This window comes from Nymphalis io, chromosome 4 (assembly GCF_905147045.1).
Source record: "Nymphalis io chromosome 4, ilAglIoxx1.1, whole genome shotgun sequence".
NCBI classification, from domain to species: domain Eukaryota; kingdom Metazoa; phylum Arthropoda; class Insecta; order Lepidoptera; family Nymphalidae; genus Nymphalis; species Nymphalis io.
Genome location: NC_065891.1, coordinates 9,758,610 through 9,778,813, shown reverse-complemented (window position 1 = coordinate 9,778,813; position 20,204 = coordinate 9,758,610). Strand labels below are relative to the sequence as shown.

Here is a 20,204-nt window from a genome sequence, read left to right as displayed (position 1 = left end):
AATATGTTTTCAATATTTATTTCAAAAACATTGATTGTAATTGGGAGTGTGAAGAAATGTCAATTTTCATTCATATGTACTGTCAATCTTAAGTAATAACATCTATGGTGTGCTTTTTTATTTTATTTTATTAGAAGTCAATGGTTACTTGACAAAATGGTTTTATATATAACTAGCTTCCCATCCCATCTTCGTACGGGTAGAAAACGGTTCTACATAATACGTTTATATTCTATTACATATAACTCTACAGATTTACGCGGCACTCATCAATAAAGCATTCAGTCAACATGATTTTTCCGACTTCTATCAGGCAATTCACAATAATAAAAAAAAATTAAAGCTTGACATTATATCTTAAGAATTAAATTATAAAATCGAATCCATAGTTAAATCATTTTTTATTATTTAAAATTCAAGTTAGGAAACCGACAATAGCAAATTCCACGATCTTTTACGACCTCGGTTTTAACGTGTAATATGCCTTATTTATCAATTATTTTTAAATGAGATTTAATTGTATTGATCGGTCAAGCCTACACATGTTATTTAAATTTGATTATAATTTATTAGTAAGAAATTAATCTCCGTACCACTTACTGTCGTGACAATATGCTGTGACACCGTTAATAATTTCATTAGCAATCATACTATAAATCTGGTGATGACAAGATGCAGTTTGTATACGTAGAATATATCAATATTTATATATAAATGCTAATTGTTACGTTTTGAGGACTATACCATTCAATTCGACATTGTAATAGTTACAATGTACTGGGAATAGACTTTTATTTCATTTTATAGAAATGAACATCTAAGACTTTGAAGTACGATATGAAAAAGTAAAGGTGAAAAAACGAACACACAGTTCAAAGCCAAGCAATTGCCACTGAGTTTTGATGTTTTTTTTAATAGAATATGTTTGCGGATAAGCATATGGACCACCTGATGCTCACCAACGCCTATGGACATTAGCATTGAAAGCAATGTTAACCGTCGCTTACATCGCCAATGCCACCAACCTTGGGAACTAAGATGTTACGTCCCTTGTGCCTGTAATTACGTTGGTGTACGTCCCTTGGTGGTGTATTACCCTTCAAACCGGAACACAATACCAAGTACTGCTGTTTTGCGGTAGAATATCTGATGAGTGTGTGGTACCTACCCAGACGAGCTTACACAAAGCCATACACTACCACCAGTAACCAGTGATATGTACTGTAGTACATATCACTGGTTACTGGTGGTATCGTTTTGTGTTTAATATTCATCTCGTGCTTACCAGTGAAGGTAAATATCGTGGTGAATGCATGACACTTCCATGTATCTAATGTATTGCTGACACAAGTGTATTAATTAATCCAATCCAATTATTACATTATAAAGAGAAGAGGAACTCCTTGTACAGAATTGGGTCAGATATTTAGTACATTTAGCAATTATAACAATGAGATAAATATCACACTAACGATTGCTTAGATTAGCTTATATATTTATTTATGTGCATTTTTGTCATACATTTAGTATACATTTTATATATAAGTGATTGGATATAATTTTATTTTACACTTAAATCACAGTTTAAAAATCATTATTGCAATGCCACAAGGCTTAAATTTGATTGAAAGAAGCGAAATAATTTGAAACGGGGTCTTATGATCTTGTGGAAGCGTCATAGTATACAATTTTTTGCGAAGGTAGGCACTTGTCTTGGATACGGCTTGATTGGCAAAGTGCGTTGAACACGATTCAGTAGGGAATGGAATACTGCTGTGTTGCAAAATATTTTATATATGCCTGTGTATAGATTAATTTTTAATTATTTTATTTCATTAGTTTTATGTTAGATTTTAGATGTTGCGTATACTTTTTAAAAATAATTAGCTGTAATTGTACTTATACTTAGCTAAACGATACCTTATTTTCAGACTTTAATTATCATATTAATTTTGTTTACACATATATAATAATCTACTCACACTGAACTGGCTCTTTGTCAATATTTATATTGTCTAATTATATTTGTCTTTTTGTACTTGGAAATAAAAAAGTTCTTTCTCTCTCAAAATTACAAAGGATTAAATGTATTGTAATTTATTTTTATAGACATTCGAATTAAATAAACTAGCCAAGACATGTGAAGTAAAGCTGGTTACGGTTTCCACGACGTTTAAGAGTTTCAAATCACAACGTGACAGATGTTTACAGTCTCCTTAATATTCCAAATAAATATTATAAAGTTGTTTATATTATAGCCGACTACGAAGTGTCCGCACTCATCAGCCCGCTGTTTGTTTAATTTGATTTTGAGGGACCAATGGCTTGGTGATTTAATAATGTTGATTGTATGTATATACAATTATAAATGTTTAATATAGTTTCCGTAGTGCAGATGGGTAAATGTGTCAGCTTAGATAGAACACGTGGATTTTAACCTAAGATTATGGTTCATATCTGGGCAAGCACTATTGGAATTACATTTTTATATAATCCATCTATTCATCTCGTGGTCGGTGATGGCATCTATCACATGTCTCCCCACCAGCACTGAAGTGGCGAGGTGGAATAAGCTCCAAACATTATCCTGCAAAGAAGAACCTTAGCCCAACAGATATTTACATTTTTATTTTTACAATAATATTTATTGATTTGATAGAAACAGGAACACATATTATATAAATACGAGAAGTATAGGATATTTGTATGAGTTTCCGTCTCCGTAATGTCAATTCATCCTTCCTGTGACAAGGTGTTCGCTTCAATAACGAAATTCAGCAAATACTTTCATTTTTGTCAGTGAATAAATTTAAATATCATGGTTAAAAATAATTATTAATCAGTTGTTGATTCACAAATTCGGTTTAAAAAAAAAACAATTAAAAGTTGAATTACATAATACATTAAAACGAATAAATAATATTTTATTTTAGGTAATATTAAAATGATTTTTCTTTGTTTCAGATGTTAGATAAAAATAAAACATGATCAAGAGTTTTCTCACGAGATATCAGGAGCAATTTAATATGTGGCAGTGAGCCAGTATGGATACTCTGGCTTTGGTGACCTCTCTCCTGGGACTTTTCTGTCTTGGTTAGTATTTTCCAATATTTTCTTTTGTTTTCTCGAGAACAGTTCTTACGATATCGTTAGTACCAAAACACATACCAATTTGAAATATTATGTAGTATAACATATTACTTAAATCAAACCCTTAAATTTAGTTTTACATATGTAACGCGTATTTATGTACATTTTTAAGAATTATGTATAAATAAGAAAAAGCACGTGAACTTCAACTTACGTGTGACGTCAGTGAAACCTTTTATTGCTCCAGTAACATTTAACTACACAACTTTGCATGTGGAAACGTTATATCACCGACCAAATCGACCTTGAAATTTTTTAATCATCGTTTTCAAAAAAAGTTTCTGTTTATATACACAAGTTTATGTCCTAAGAAAAAATCGTAAATCATATTTTATTTTCAAAGACCGAGATAAAAATTAATAAATTAAAATATTACTATTATTAAAATGTTACAATTATTAATATTTATTTAATTTGATTGCTTTGATTGGTGGTACATTATGATAGAAATAAGTTTATTGTTAAATACATCTTCAAATTAATTTACCAAATAAATTTAGGTATTGTTTAAAAAAAAAAAGAAACAAACAAGGCAAAATGAAAACGCCTCTGCCTCCATCACAAACTCATTCTATACGTTTCATATAAAGAATTCATGGTGAAGTCAAAGTTCAACCAGCGCTAATAGCCACCCTCCCATGGGGTCGCATTCCCTGCTCTATTCGAAACTTAGTGTCACACCGTACCATCTAAGATTTGTGATACCACTTAGTGAAATGTCGTTGGGAAAAATATGCACCATATTTGTGTTTATTTCAGAAGAGGCTATTTTAGAAACTCGCGAACATAATATTAATTCTAAAAGTCTCCCGTATTTCTCTCATACTTTTTTCATAATCATACGATTTGTTATTTTAATATTATTATAATGTTTAAGTTAACTTATTTATGATTTGACAAATTTTAATTTTTAATTTACATTTTTTTATTATAACTACTATGTAGCGATTTGTGTCAGTATATTACGAATACAATTACTATTTCCCAAATGATGAGTAAACAAATATACGACTATTTTTGATTTCCACGTTTTAATATATATATTTAGACACGAGGCATCGACCGTGACGCAATGCTGGAATTGCAATTACCTAGTTATTACAAATAAATACAATGCAACTGCAACATTTGCAATATTCCTAATATTATTTCATTACAACTACACACATACTTTATAAGGTTAACACATATAAATATTTATACATTTAAAAAAGTTACTTTAGTCATGTTCTACAAATAAACAGTGGGGGTAATGACACCCTCGGGCCTAATAATTTTCAAAGGAAAGCGTTACTTATTGACAAAAATCATTAGGTTAACAAAATACACATGCAGAGATTTAGTGACGCATCTGTCTGTTGCATATATTTTACAATCAGCTGAGCTTGGAGCAGAGTAAAAAATATCGCTTCAATATATATTCAATTACCCCAGTTAGTTTCATCACCATGAAGGAATTATTTTAGTCTATGGCTTTTTGATCTATGTGTAAAAAAGACCGCGCCCCAGGAGGTTATCAAAGCGTAAAGAAGTTAAGCTAATGTTAAACGACGCCTATCTTTTGTATCTAATGCGTGATGGATGCTGCGTGAAATACGGTGAAAAAACAAAAATAAAGAGATTTAATAGGTAGGGTACTTCACAATGGGCATGTATTGTGTTCAATGAGATATTTGAAAAATGGATCCTATCTCCGATCTGACTTGTAACAAAAGTGACTTTTATGAATATTGACACATTTTGACCCCTATTATAATAAAGTATCGGGTATCGAAAAGCGTTTTAAAATAAGAATCCACCTTTTTAAATGAACATTGGCGGAAGTCTCAACAAAAAGGTTTATTATATGGTAGATGCAAATTATACTTTTTGAATTTGGAAGACCAACAGCCGGTACCTCTTTTAAACATAGATATCACTGCTAACAAGGAATCTTATCGCAACGGTTGATCGCTAAATTTTTTTTATTTTTTTTAAGCACTTAAATGATCAGATATCTTTGAACTTGCAAACTATACCTTTTTATCTGCCGATATTAATGGAGACAGCTCAGAAGCTGAGATAAAACAGATGCTTGTTTAAAGACGCCATTATATCTTTTTTTATATTTATCTTTACGTAATACTGAGTTATCTAACTATATAATATACTTAATAAATAATTAATACTCGTAATGAAACTTATAGTGCATTACAAATCTAGTGTTAATATAACAATTCAAATAAGTGTAAATTGAGCTGTAAATTATAGGCAATTTTAATAATAGGGTTTAATTTTAGAATATGACTTATAAATTAGTAAAAATTCGATATTTTTACGTTTCGTTCAATATTAATAAGCAAGCTGACAAGATTTATAGGTGCCGAGATTTAATATAAAAACTTTTGTTAGAATTAATAAAATAAACAAATAAATAGGAGTTGAGCTTACAATTAACGGTCCTTACGAGTATCTGGTAACAGTATCATAAACTACGTTATCAGTGTCTTTATTTTTTCAAATGTCCACGCGTTAGAACGCTCAGAAAACAAACTAAGAAGAAAAAGAAACGTCACAACTGTCGCCGACGCGTTTCCGTAAACTTCTACAAAGAAATGGCTACAACTCCAAATAAAATAGAAACTTTTAGTCTACATATCCGAGCGCAAACTTTAAAGTCTTTATCTCTAAGTAATAAAGTTCAAATTCCGATAGACGTGTTTACTGGCAGCAAAAACGATAACTGTCCAACTGTTTGTCATAGGGCTGCCCCCATTTCACGCAGGTACGCAGGGCCCTATGAAAGATGACACTGTGTCAACAATTTGTCTTTACATTAGAGAAGCGCCTTACAATACAAACATTAAAACTCACGAAATTCATATTAGTCTAATCCGTCCATCCGTTGAAGCAAAACGGCTAATTTTGAACACATGTGGGACGCGAGTCGATACGCGTTTTTTGCATCGTAAAAATTTAAGTGCTATTTCATTAACCGTGACATTCCTTGAACTCTCAATAAGTCGTTTAAACTCACTTAAACGGTACCTTACATTTATGTATGTAAATCAGAGTGCATGGGGTGTTTTTTTGGTGAAGACTTTTATAAAATAAAAGTACATCATCTTAGGGATAATCTTGTGACGAAAGTAGTGGATAGACTTTGCCGAAATTAATTGAAATTTGCTTATTACGATTACCGAGTACTTGAATTTTTCTCGTTAACAATTTATATTGTGTCTGTCGGTAAAAAAAACATCGTAAAAAAACTTGAGTACGACAACCAAGCGAAGCGCCGCGATGGTAATATATAGCGCGAAGTCCTTTGCTCAGCAATTTCGGTTGATTTGCTAATCTAATTAATTATCATTAAGCAAAGCTAGTCTAATTTTGTTCCAAAACATGTCCTATTGAGTCAATTCTTGTGACTCGCAAAACATTTCATTGCGAATAGTTTTTCACAACTTCTATAATTTTCGTTACATCGAATAAATTTTAACGTTTTCAATTCAAGCCGATTTGAGTTATTCTTAACTGTTTAAACTTTATAGGTGAACTCCTCTTCTTCAATATTTTAGTTTTGTTACGTATTGGTTGAGCTTATTAGCATGTGACGTGTGAAATAGTCATATTTTAAGCATCTACAAACATACTTATTTGTTAAAAATAACGCGTGTGAAGTATGCATCGTTAAATCAAATTATATAATATAAATTATTTCTTTAAGTATTTCACATCACCATAATATATTCTGCGTTCCAAATTCGAAAAGAAAAGACATAAAAACTTATTATTATTTTACATGACTTACGTTTTTCCAATGTCTAATAATAATATGATATGCATCTTTTTAATCATATTATTATTTAATTTTGGTGTGCTTGAATTGAAAATTTTGATCGGAACGGTTGGGTATAGTTAAAAAATATACAGTTCAAAAGCCTTTCCAGTTGCACTAACTTTCACATCGTTTCGATAGAATAACGTTTCGATATTACAGTTATTTATTAACTACAATAACACTGATTTAGAGACTAAAAAATCATTTAAATTTTAACTTTTCAATACAATTTAATAACATAGTTTTCATTTGTGAATGTTGCGTAGCAAAATGGTGTTAAATTGCGCCAATTATATTTCTTCTACAATATAAAATTGCCTAATGACAGTCCAGCGTCACATTGCAAGGGGTCCAAAAAGTTGAACACGTGTTCAAAATTTCAAAAAATCATGATTGCCTCCTAAGGGAGCCAATCACGGCCATTAGAATTAGATATTCGATTTTCAAACTAATATCAAGTTACTTAGGGTGATAGATACTTGATGATAACGATGACTAGAGATAGTATAAAAACCGTATTTCAAGGAGGGTTAAGTCATCAACTGTCAGTGTTGTAATAGTCTATAAGTGTACCACTTCTAGGCCTGGTATCATAATAAGAATAATCTAGAAGTTATTCCATCACGTTCCACTCGAGGTCGATATACGATAAAATTTAATCAAATACATGTACATAAATATGTGTATTGAAGATGAATTGTATTCATCACATAACCCCGAAAAAAAAACTCGTTTTCGTTTGCTCGTAGCGTGTGCTTGTATTTGTACAAACTATGTTCCCTATGCTATTGGCTTTTTGTAAATATACCATGAATTCTATAATTCAAAACATTGTTATATTTCTATCTAAGTCACGTTGACAAAATTAGATATAAAGGCCTAATTGCTAATTATACAAAGTAAAATTATTTTTCTACAATGACAAGTATTCAATCTGTACTAAGCTTATCTGCAAAAAACGTTGAGGTAATATAATTTTCTTTTCTCTAAACTGCTACTAAAATTATAGTTACCATTATTAAAAATATAAGTAGTCAATTACAATAAATAGAATAATTTAAGTAGCGAGTTAAGCATTTAATAGCATAAAAACATGATCACAATAAAAAACATAATATAATAAATATTAATTATTTATAGTTTAATTATAAACATTATGAGTTTTTCAAATTAAGAAATATTATTTTAAAAAACATACATTTTTTTATACATTTATTTTTATTCCAATCATAGACTAAGCTCCCTATCAAATATGTTCGATTATTTTCAACGATCAAAGACAACCGTTTGAAGTGAATACATGTCGACAAGTTTGTGATACGAGGCAATAGGAACTAAATTGAATCAAAGGAGTTTCTATTTAAAGCGACTATTAGCCCAATTTTTGTCCAAATCTTATTCTTTTTAAGTTGGTACATAGCAAAAGGAGAGCTATCAATTTAAAGCAGACACGTAACACATGTGATATGTTTTAAGCGTAGACGTATAAAACTGCTTCGGCCATTCGTCGAACCGGCCGGTTGCAACGTAAATTCAAAAGCCATGTTACGATAACCGATTTTTTTATTTATTTTTTTTATTCGACGCGTGTCAACATGTGCAAGTAGTATAAATTAGCTGGGGGACACAATTCTCCCTCGCAAACTTTTTTAACAAAGATTTTTGAACAATAGCGACATAACTACACGCGTGCGAAATGAAAATTCACTCCCTATACCGTTGGGCGTCATCTACGTCGTCACTATAAAAACACTTGGATTCGGATCATTAATATTCTTTTGTCATTTTGTTAATATGTACTTTTTGATAACACAAACATATTGTATAATATGTTAAGGAATTAGAACAGGAAAATTGAAATTGTTCTTTTTTATTTAATTTATTATATGATAATAGTTTTATTAATTTCTTTTTATCGAGGAAGCATTTTTAACATCTAATATAATCGATAGTTCAAACGCACAACTACGTAATAAAGTCGGTTTTATGTGAGATAAAATAACGTATCGAGATCAACATAAACAATATTTTATGATCATACATTCCGCTAAATCTTATTTTATAGCTCTTGGTTTCTTTTTTGCCATTTTCAGTAGATATGTATCGTATTCGATGTGCAATTATTACGACTTGCTTTTAATTAGGCATATAGGCTTTTTGAAATCTAAAGACAACGAAACTAAGTAAATTAGTTATTTCGGTGTCAGATAAAAGATTCTTATTTCTATTATGTTCACATACAATTTTAAAATTTTCTTAATTATTAAATTTATGTCTCCGAAAATGTAAATAAAACAAACAATAACAATACAGAAAATAAATACATTACAATAAAGTGCAAGTAGTTCAATAAAATTTGGAATGTGTAATTATACAAAACTATATATATATGGAAGAGGCTATTAATTTTTCTGTAAATATTCCATAAGGCGCTTTTTAAATAAAGGTAAACATTAAGTTTTCGTAACATAAAAATTAATTTAAATTTTTCAAGAAGAAATTATTGCGTTATCTCAGACATCAATATGGGATAGAAATGTAAAGATAACAAATGTGATCAAGATTCAATTATAGATTAGTACCGCACCACACGATGGGATACGTGAATAAATAAACACAATTATTTTGTACAATAGAGGTAATCCCTATTCTGTTACAACACGAAAATCGAGTCGCAGACGATTACGGGTGGTTCATTTTAGGCGAAATCTGTATTTTTTTCAGTGATCGATTTTTGCTTTGCCATAATAATACCTTGAGGCGCAACAATGGACATACATCAATTCAAGTGTCAAAAACTAACATCTGCGTCGTTCGTTGTAAACAGAGTAAAATAGTGAGGGTCCCAATTCAGCTTCCTGGGGGACTTAGCCTGTGTTTATGGCTCATTATTATTGTGCGCTGCTTTAAAGTAGCCGAGAATGACATACTCTAACCGTTATTCACATAATATTATGTTAAAGCCTAGAACGAGCCTTTGTTCGTTAAATTTAAAATAATGTACTCCACTTATAAATAATCAAGTGGGTCTATAGTTTTAAATTCCTTCAATTATTTTAATGTAAATTGCTTTGTGAAAACAGTGGCGCGATTATTATAACAATATTTAAAATTGATATTTTTAACAGGTCCAGTCAACGGAGGTTTAAGTGATGATTATATGAGCAGTGGAGAAGCGCCTTATATAATAGAACAGCCCCTCGATGTGACAGTTGCTAGACATCAACCAGCAACTTTGAACTGTCGTGCTGGTGGTTCACCAGCACCATCAATAAGATGGTACAAAGGCGGAGTTCTAGTTGTGTCTGATACACATAGGAGTCTACTACCAGCGGGTGGATTGTTCTTCTTACGAGCGACCCATGGTAGGGCCCATTCAGACGCTGGCGTATACTGGTGTGAAGCTACCAATCCATATGGAACAGCTCGAAGTCGGAATGCAACTTTGCATGTTGCTGGTAGGCTTAATACAAATTGTTAAGTATTATTATGTTTAACTGTTGCATTTTTCTATATTCTTATTTTATATTTTAGTGCTTCGCGAAGAATTTCGTTTGGAGCCAGTGACAACTCAGACTGCTCAAGGAGAGACCGTGATATTAGAATGTTCACCACCACGGGGCTCTCCGGAGCCAATGGTTTATTGGAAGAAGAATGGTCAAATTCTACACTTCGATGGAGATTCTAGGCAAGTTATCAACATCTTTTTACAATATATGCAATTCAATTTAGAAAAACAAACTAATATCTCATTAAGAGACAATAACTTATGCAGTCACTAAAAACTATTCGAAACGAACTTTTGAATTACGGAAATCTTATAAAGTTACTAGATATATTAAAATGTGGAACATCGGGATATCAAATGAAAGTTACTCGCTAGTTCGACAGTGCGCACTTAACGTAAAATCGAGGGTAGTTGGTAAGAGCACTTGAAGTTAAATGGGATGGTGGAAATGCGATAGTCTTGTGAATCTCTGCAGATAAAGTCACGTAACACCAAATTAATAAAATTCAAATACGATACAAAAATGTAAGCCCTAAAATCATAATTAACCGTAAATCTAATAGTTAACTTGTAATTTAAAATAATAACAAAATAAAATAATTTAAAAAAATGTATCTCTCTCTCCTCTATAATCGTCTTAATAAATTTCCAGTAAAATAAAATGAAATAATTATGTTTTGTATTGTTATACGATAACAGAACTATTGCACAAAAGCATTATTGTTATAAAATAATTATATTGATTAGAAATAGGGTCTTTGTGTAATTTTATAAAGTTACATATTATGTTAATTATATTTAAAACGTTTACATAAATTATTTACTTGCTTTTATAATAATTTGCATAAGTTTACGACATAAAACGTTTTTATTAAATAACAATCTTCGCTAACTTTAAAATCAATTTTGCAAGTTTTATTGCCAATTCATTTCCATTCGTTGTCTATGAATTTTTATGAGGCATGGCGTTAGGTTACATCTTGAGGGAACGGTATGTATGGTGAAGCATGAAAATAATTAACAGTAGGGAGAGTACATCAAAGTCATAAAGAGGGGGATATTTGAAGAGCTCGACAAGCAATCAAGTAAAAATCTGAATAGTTCTTACTCACTGGACCCTTTATTAAATGTTAATTTCCTATTGAATTATTCCGCCCAATATTTGAATGACTTTGTTACTTTGCGCTTAAGCCAAAGTAATGAAAATTGAAGTCATAATTTTATTGTGCATTAAAGCTTTGCTCATAAGAATGTTATTGCTTCAGAATGCACTTGGTCGATGGAGGTAGTCTCGTAATACAAGACGCGAGGCAAACTGACGCTGGCAGATATCAGTGTATTGCAAGGAATGCAGCTGGCACTAGAGAATCTGCGATTGCTACGCTTAAAATACATAGTGAGTTATTAATTTATATGTAGGTATATAAAACATCAAAAACATACTGAAAAAATTACAATCGTTTATATTTTACTCCATCTACTGTTTGTTCGACAATACGTTAATGATGTTATTATCTTTATTGTGCAGTAAAACCGTATTTAATTGCGGGGCCGGAGGACGTTGTAGCACAAACCAGTGGGAGTGTTACTTTTCAATGTAGAGTGGGTGGTGACCCCCTCCCAGACGTACTATGGAGAAGGACAGCCGGCGGTGGTAACATGCCACTCGGCCGTGTCAAAGTCCTTGACGACAGAAGCCTTAGGCTCGACAATGTTGTTTTAGCAGACGAGGGAGAATATACATGTGAAGCTGATAATGCTGTTGGAGCAGTAAGTGCAAGCGGATATTTAACCGTCCATGGTTAGTAATATTTTGTATTGTTTAAGAAATTTTACTTTTTTTATAGTGTGGTGTAAATGTTATAATTTTATACACTGTAATGTTGATTGATGTACAAAGGCAGTCACCAATAATTTTCTTTTTTAGATCCACCTTCAGTCATATTAAAACCGAGTTCAGTTATAATAGACAGTGGTTCGACCGCTACATATACTTGCAAGTCTACAGGAAAACCTGAGCCAACGATGTTTTGGAGCTTGGAAGGAAACAGAACGGTTATATTACCAGGTACATCACAAGGAAAATATCATGCTTCGACAATATTAGACGGTGTAACTGAATTAACAGTCAATAATACAAGTAAAAATGATAGTGGAAACACAATCGTTTGCTCAGCAGTGAACTTTGCTGGTAGTTCGTTTGTTAGAGGGAAACTAACCGTGACGTCAGACGATGACCGCCCGCCACCAATCATAACAAGTGGTCCCTCTAACCAAACGTTACCTATAAAATCGATGGCCGTTTTCCCCTGTGCGGCTATCGGCACACCTGAACCAATTATAGCGTGGTACTTTGAAGGGAAAGCTTTGATACAAAATCATAGGAGAAATATCTCTCATGATGGAACGCTTATTTTAAGAGATTTAGACAAAGAAGACAGTGGTACTTACACCTGTGTTGCTTCATCTCAGCACGGAAAGTATGTTTGGAGCGGAGTTTTACTAGTTGATAGTCCAACGAATCCAAATATTCATTTTTTTAGAGCTGCTGACACGTCAGCTTTACCAGGTCCTCCAACTAAACCACAAATATATAATATAACAGAGACGAGCATAACGATAACATGGAATCAAAATAATAAAATAGGATCGTCTTCAATTCTTGGCTATCAAGTTGAAATGTTTTCAAGGGAGACCCTTTTAGGAAATAATACTCCAAGGAACTCACGAGGATGGGTTGTTGTTTCAAAGAGGGTTCATCAAACACACTACATAGTGAAATCCTTAATTCCCGGCATAACGTATATGTTTATTATTAGAGCGGAAAACTCTCATGGCTTATCGGGACCGAGTCCAACATCGGAAGCTGTAACAGTTGGCGAAGATACAAATATTTTATGGGAAGGCGGAATATATTCAAATAATACAGAATTTAAGAAGAATATCATGACTGATAATATTGTAGAACTTATTGAAGCGACGCCCATAGATTCGAAAACAATAAAACTTATGTGGGAAATATTGAACTTCTTTTATTTAGAGGGTCTTTTTATATATTTTAGACCTCTGGACAATAAAACAATAGAATATGAGATGAAAACTATACTACATTCAAATGATGTATCAGGATACGAACTAACATCCTTAAGAAAATATATGAAATACGAGTTCTTCCTTGTTCCTTTTTATAAGAGATTTGAGGGAAAACCTTCGAATTCCAAAATTGCTCAGACCCTAGATGATGGTAATTATTTAGTTTTTATTTTATTTATACTAGCTGATAGTAGTTTGATTTATATATATGTATATCTAATTCTCCAAATAGGTTCTTCATATAGACTTTTTTTTCAGTTCCTGATGGACCTCCAACAAATATTGAAATGTTTATTTACAATACAACAACTGTACATTTAAAATGGCAACCCCCTGAACCTGATTTGCAAAACGGAGTTATTGTCGGATACAATGTCGTATTGAATTGGTTAGATATACCAGCCAACAAATCAATGATCGCTATAAACACGACTGTTCATCAAGCTACCAGTTTGATAATGACTAATTTAACTTCAGGCGTTAGTTACTCCGTACAGATTGCAGCTGAAACTATTGTCGGATTAGGTCCGTTTAGCCAAAAAGTATATTTGAATATAGATTCCCGCTCTGTCGGACTAGATCCACTGTCAAGGTAAAACAAATAAAAAATATATTAAGAAATTATTTTTGTTCTTCCAATTTTAAAATATTACATAATATTGCTTAATATTATTTTAGATATCCAACAAATGGAGAAGTATCAATCGTTGCAGGAGATTTTGTAATGGAAACATGGTTTTATTTTTTAATCGGAGCAATTGTTTTATTCAAAATTGTTATGATCGGTGGAATAATTTATATAAGAAGACACAATATTTTTGCAAAGAAGTCTGCGCTTCCTAATATTTACGGTGAGTTATAAAGTTATATATTATTTACATATTTGTGTTATTTATATAATAAGGGTCAGATTTCGTTTTTTTTTTAAAGTAAGCACGTATTCCACTTAGCCCTAAATACTTACATCTTTGCCTAGAATCAGCATCAGAATTTCAAAATTAAAAACATTCCACGGGTGTCGTAGGGTGGCAAGGGTGCCGAGCGTTTGTTTGATGGAGGCTTTGCCATGCGAGGGGCGGGAGGGTGCTAGATTACTTTCAAGTTGAAAGGTAGCACGAGCCCTCTCTTCGTAGCGCAGTGGATCTCTTTCATTTCGCATTCACGTTCAAGGCACAAAGGAATGATACAAATCCGAAAAATAAAGACTCAGTAAATGTAAATGTTTTTATTTTGTTTTCTCGAGGCAATTCGTTTGTTGATTTACCCAGTTACCTTTAAGCCAATTTTACTCGCATTATTTGTAGGTAACATTTTACAAGCCTTTGTGTACAATATCTCATTATAACAATATATACCTACTCCAGCAGCTGAAAATATCCGATTACTACCAATCTATTTTTATTTCCTGAATTATAAAAATATTGTTTTAGATTCAAACGGAACAAGCTTGGTGACTCAAATGAATATTAAAGCAGCAGTTTCTTTATCGCATCCGCTAAGCAGTTGTTACAATAAAAACACAGTAACTAAAACAGAGTCACTTTTGTGGATGGAAAATCAACCAGGTTTGTGTATGACCGGTAGCCAATCAAATCATAGTAAAGATAAGACTAACTCCGAATATGACAAAGTAACTCATCAGTTGCCGGAATATGCCGAAGTAACAGCTTCAAGAGTTAATGGCAATGAATGGAATACAAGCAAGACCGCGACTTCTCCTGCTGCCTACGCTTCAGTTACGCTCGTCGCGAATACCAGACAATGCGTCAGTTCCTTGGTATGTCCTTATTTTTAACTTTATTTTTATAATATAAAGACTATTTTGCCTTTATTACAATTATTTGTTTTATCGACAGGGATGGTTTCCTCCAGGAACCAAAAATGTTGATAATTTTGACAATCGCTATGCACCAGATGAGGAACTATATCCAGCCAGTAACGGTGGTTATTACAATAGGAACGTATACAGTGAGAAATATTTTCAAGGTCATCCAAATGTTCTTAAATTTTATGATTTACCATCATTAGATAAAACACAAAAAGCTCAAATTAGATATAACCAGAGCTTAGAGGAAAGAAAAGGAGATAAGAATATCAAAACCGACGTAACGCAATCGCTTATTGGTCGAAGTTATGGTGTGAGTTCTCGAAAAAATTCTCAATCAGAAACGACATATAGAGCGTTTGGCGAAGAAGAATCAGATGATGAAAATTACGGTGACGACGGAGGCTATGACGAATTGCAAGCTATGCAACCACAACGCCAAAGACCCAAGCACCAATACGAGAGGCCTAACTTTGACAACGATGCTACAAGAACTTTAGCTCGCTTGACTTCTTTTAAGCATGGACAAAATGTTCTAAGCGGAACGCAAGGACTTCATGCACCTGTACCCCCTCCGCCCGCTCCTCACCCACGGGTTGATTCAGTGACACGGTAGTATCACGCCTTGCCGGTTTTCGGCGATTTGTGCCAAACGGACGTATAGACTTATGTAGTGCACTTTTCACAGTGACGTTGTTACAGTAATGTAACTGTTCTTCCGCACCTTGCTAAGTGTAAAATTAATAAATAAGGACTTTTTTTATGATCCACATATTTAATGCTTCATGGCAACCTTGGATTAATCGTAAAGACTGTGACTTTCTCTTTAATTTGAGCCTAATATGTTAGTTCAATATTTCTAAGATATTTTAGTAACACTAAAACTTTATTGCGTATAATAAATATTTATTACGTTATTTGAAAATTGTAGCTAGTCTTTTGTAATGTTAAAAAATGTAAATACTGTACAGAACTGTAATAAGTATATTAAAAATATAATCATAATTATGAATTGCTAAGAAATGTTTATCGTGTTATTGATTCGATTAATAAGCCAATTTATATAGTCCGTCGAATATCAATAAACGAATTTGTGAATTAATTATATCATTAGCTTAAGTCTTCAAGTAGTAACTGATTGAGTAAACGCTTGGCAATAAATTTAGTGACATTGAAAAACCAAGTAGTGTAAATAATGTAGATAAAAGTTCAAGTAGCATTTTCTTGATTAGAAATCTGTGAAACCGATGTAGATATTTTAATTAAAACATTTCATTTCCAGTTAACGACTAGTTATGTAAAGCAGAACAATAAACTTTTGACTGTATAATAATTAAACACGCTAAAGTATTTCATTGTGCCTAAGTAAACGGTTCTAATTTTTCACGTAAATAATTTTGTCAAAAGATTCTAGTGATATTATATACTTATTATATTAAAATTTATTTCGTGTGCCATAACATGTTTCCTATAATATAAAATAGTAACATTGGAGTTGTGAAATATTAAATTCAAAACTTTTACGATATGAAATTTTTTATCTACGTAAGTTAATGTGATATGTATGTATATCCACTTGTTATAAATGATAGCACTACTTGTATCATTGCATATCATTTGTAGTTACATAATTAAATGTTAAACTTTCATGAGTGACACTCAACTATATTAATTTACATAGTAAGAGTACCTATTATCTCTTATTTCTAAAATACTTTTAAACATTTCGAAGTCACTATTTTCTGTACCAATTTTCGACTGTTATTACAAAAACTAAAATCTTAGTGTAATGTAATTGTGGAATGCTAATAGCAAACATAAAACTAAAATAATTATGCGATGAATCAACAAAGTCGCTTATTGAAGCTTCTAGAAGTTCGGAAAACTTGCCACGTGTACTTACAAAATATTAACAACATAGTCAACATTGGACGATACAATTAATTATTTTTCTTAAAAATAAGGGCAGAAGTTATATTACTTCTATAAAAAAAAAACATTTTTTTTGTTGTTCTATACATTCGATGAGTTAGTCATTTCAGAAGTATTTATTCTAATAAATGGTAGGCACGCAGCTTGGTTATCATTGCTCTAAAAACAAATTGCAGATAAAATTTATATATTAGTATTATACAGAAGAAAGCTGTATTTTATATAATATTTTGAATACTGTTTTTTTTTTCATAAAAACATTTTGCCCTAAATTATACGTAGCGTAAGCTAATGGTTTCTCTTTCTTGGTATTATTATTTTATTATTATTTATTTTTGTGTGACATTTTTCTATGTAAATATTTAAGATCGCATTTTATACATAAATATACAAAACCTACGTTTTTAAATTTATTTCATAACTATTTCCGATTGCTTTGTGATTTTATCAATGACTTTAATTTTATAACAATAAACTATAAGTAAAATTTTAAGAAACTGTGAATTTTTTTTGAACATAATTTCGAATATATAAAAGTGTTTAACATTTGTTACTGTAACAAATATTTCTCACACTGTTTAGATAAATACAATCCACATACATAGTTACTGACCACTTCTATAAAATATGTACAAATAAACATAAAATTTAAACATCAATTAACAAACTCGTTTCAAAGTTTAGTTAATGTGAAAATGTCTAAATAAAAACACTCGACTTAAATATTTTTCATCTAAAACGTATATGTTGTAAAGTTTTTTTGTAATTTTCGAAATTCTATTTTAAAAAGGAACTCGAAAATATTCTCACCAAGTTCCTACTATCGTGCATTAAATTTTATCGTTGCTAAGTTCTTAAGTTCAGACTCACAATGTAATATTAAGTTAGCAACACATTCAATAATAAATTCAAGGTATAAACTACAATTTCAAAATCATTACTGCTATTTAAACGATTAAGTATCTCGATTATTATTATATTAATAGATTATAGAATCGATTTCTGTAGAATGAATCTACTCGCAATACTAGTAGAAAAACATGAAGCGTATATTATTGTAGAAACATTCTTTATAGCATAACGAGTAATATTTGTATTATTATTTTCATTTCTCGAAAACTTATTTTATTATTTCAAAGGATCACTGACATTAGTGGGAGTGATAAACTAAACGTAAATATATTTCACGAAGATATTAAAATCCAAACGGCTCTCAACAATATAATTATAATAAAATGTATAGTGTCATGTTACATTTATTTGTATAATTGATATTATACATTATAATATTTGTATAATTTATACGTTTCTGTGTATTTTTTGTACCTATTTAACACAAACTGTAAGTACTGTGTAGTTAGTTGTAATTTAAACCTAGCATTGCAATAAAATATGTAAGAGCATTATGTTTACTAAACTTCAAATGACAAATCATATATCTGTACATCGCGATAATAAAAAATATACTTTATTTTTAATGTAAAAAGGCCTATTTTTGTGTGTCATAGTATGCGATTATGTTATTGCAACATAAAAATATGAATATCGTCGCAATAATCAAGACCCTATTTTAATTTTGTATCGGTCTTTGAATACCTATTTTTAATAAAATAATTAATTTACTTATTTAACTGCAGTTTTATTTAAATATTTTATTTAAACTCTTCTAGATATATAAATTAGAAACAATTTTCAAATTTGGAATACTAATTACATGGCAAAAAATTACAATACAATGAGTCTATCATTCTTAAGCTCACATAACTAATAGATTTTACTTTTATGAAAAAATATTTTTAATCCGATTGTTTGACTACGACTGTATGAAAAGGGATTTTTGCTACCACAGATACAATATTATTGACAAAACTAAATAGACACTAATGTGCATCAATACGAGGTGCCTTGCAGGAATAATATTATTGTAAATATTTTTTAACAAAAGCAGCTAGTCTCGATCGTTCATTATTCAAATTAAATAACTAATTATAAATGAAATTTACTGGCAAATTAAATTTGATATGATTTCTGATTTGTCTCAACCAAAACAACTATGAATAGTTTTATCCGTAGTCCCAGTGGTTAAGACATGTAAATCTTTAATGATAATTACGGGTTCAAGCCCGGGCAAGCACCATAGAGTTTTATTTAAATTGTACGAAAGGAATATATCGTGAAAACTATGCTATGCAATTTGCACTATATCCTATCACATGTTTATCCACCAACGTGCATCGGAGCAGTGTCATGTGATAAGCTCCAGGCTTTGAGAAGGTTTAAGGGGGTGAGTGAGTGAAATTTCCAGTTCATTACTTCACTTTTTTAATCAATAATATAATAACAAAAAATGAATAAAAATAATTGATATACATATTATTTTTAAAACAAAAGCATCGAACGATTGTTTCATTACAATTGTTAAGTCAATAGCATCCACAATTCATGCACTACGAAAATATCAAATAAACAGTGACCACACGAGCTCGATGTTACTGAATAAATAAAGAGAAATTAAATCGAAACGAATGTAATATACAGCCTGTATTGTCAGCGCATTTCAATTGATGACGTAACAATTCATAAACCAAATCTCCGTTCGACACTCGTCGAGTACATTATTGGATATTTAGCATTCGCTCGTGGTCCGGCCGGCTCGTCTGTAAACGCCTGATAACATAGTTAAGTATATTAAGGCTTCGTTCATGCGAATGACAAGACCTTGTATGAAACTGCTGCCGATTGTTTGATATTTTAATTACGTGCAAGCCTGTTTTTTATATTAATTATGAGCGATGTTAGAATATTTTTATTATGATTATTTTGTTATAAAATATTTTTATCATTCAAAAGTTTTTATAATATATTATATATATAGG

At 31.2% G+C, this 20,204-nt stretch overlaps 2 protein-coding genes across 2 annotated transcripts in view; both read left to right on the top strand.

Moving 5' to 3' along the window:
• LOC126781823 (sorting nexin-25) overlaps positions 1-20,204 on the top strand; it is a 368,238-nt gene that overhangs the window by 33,548 nt on the left and 314,486 nt on the right. The window lies entirely within an intron of this gene.
• LOC126781875 (roundabout homolog 2-like) lies at positions 2,994-16,766 on the top strand. The gene is made up of 10 exons (XM_050506998.1): positions 2,994-3,093; positions 10,099-10,428; positions 10,505-10,658; positions 11,744-11,874; positions 12,007-12,279; positions 12,406-13,722; positions 13,830-14,163; positions 14,250-14,422; positions 15,002-15,348; positions 15,428-16,766. The coding sequence occupies exons 1-10, from the start codon at positions 3,045-3,047 to the stop codon at positions 16,010-16,012; spliced, it is 3,693 nt and encodes a 1,230-aa protein (XP_050362955.1). The 5' UTR covers positions 2,994-3,044; the 3' UTR covers positions 16,013-16,766.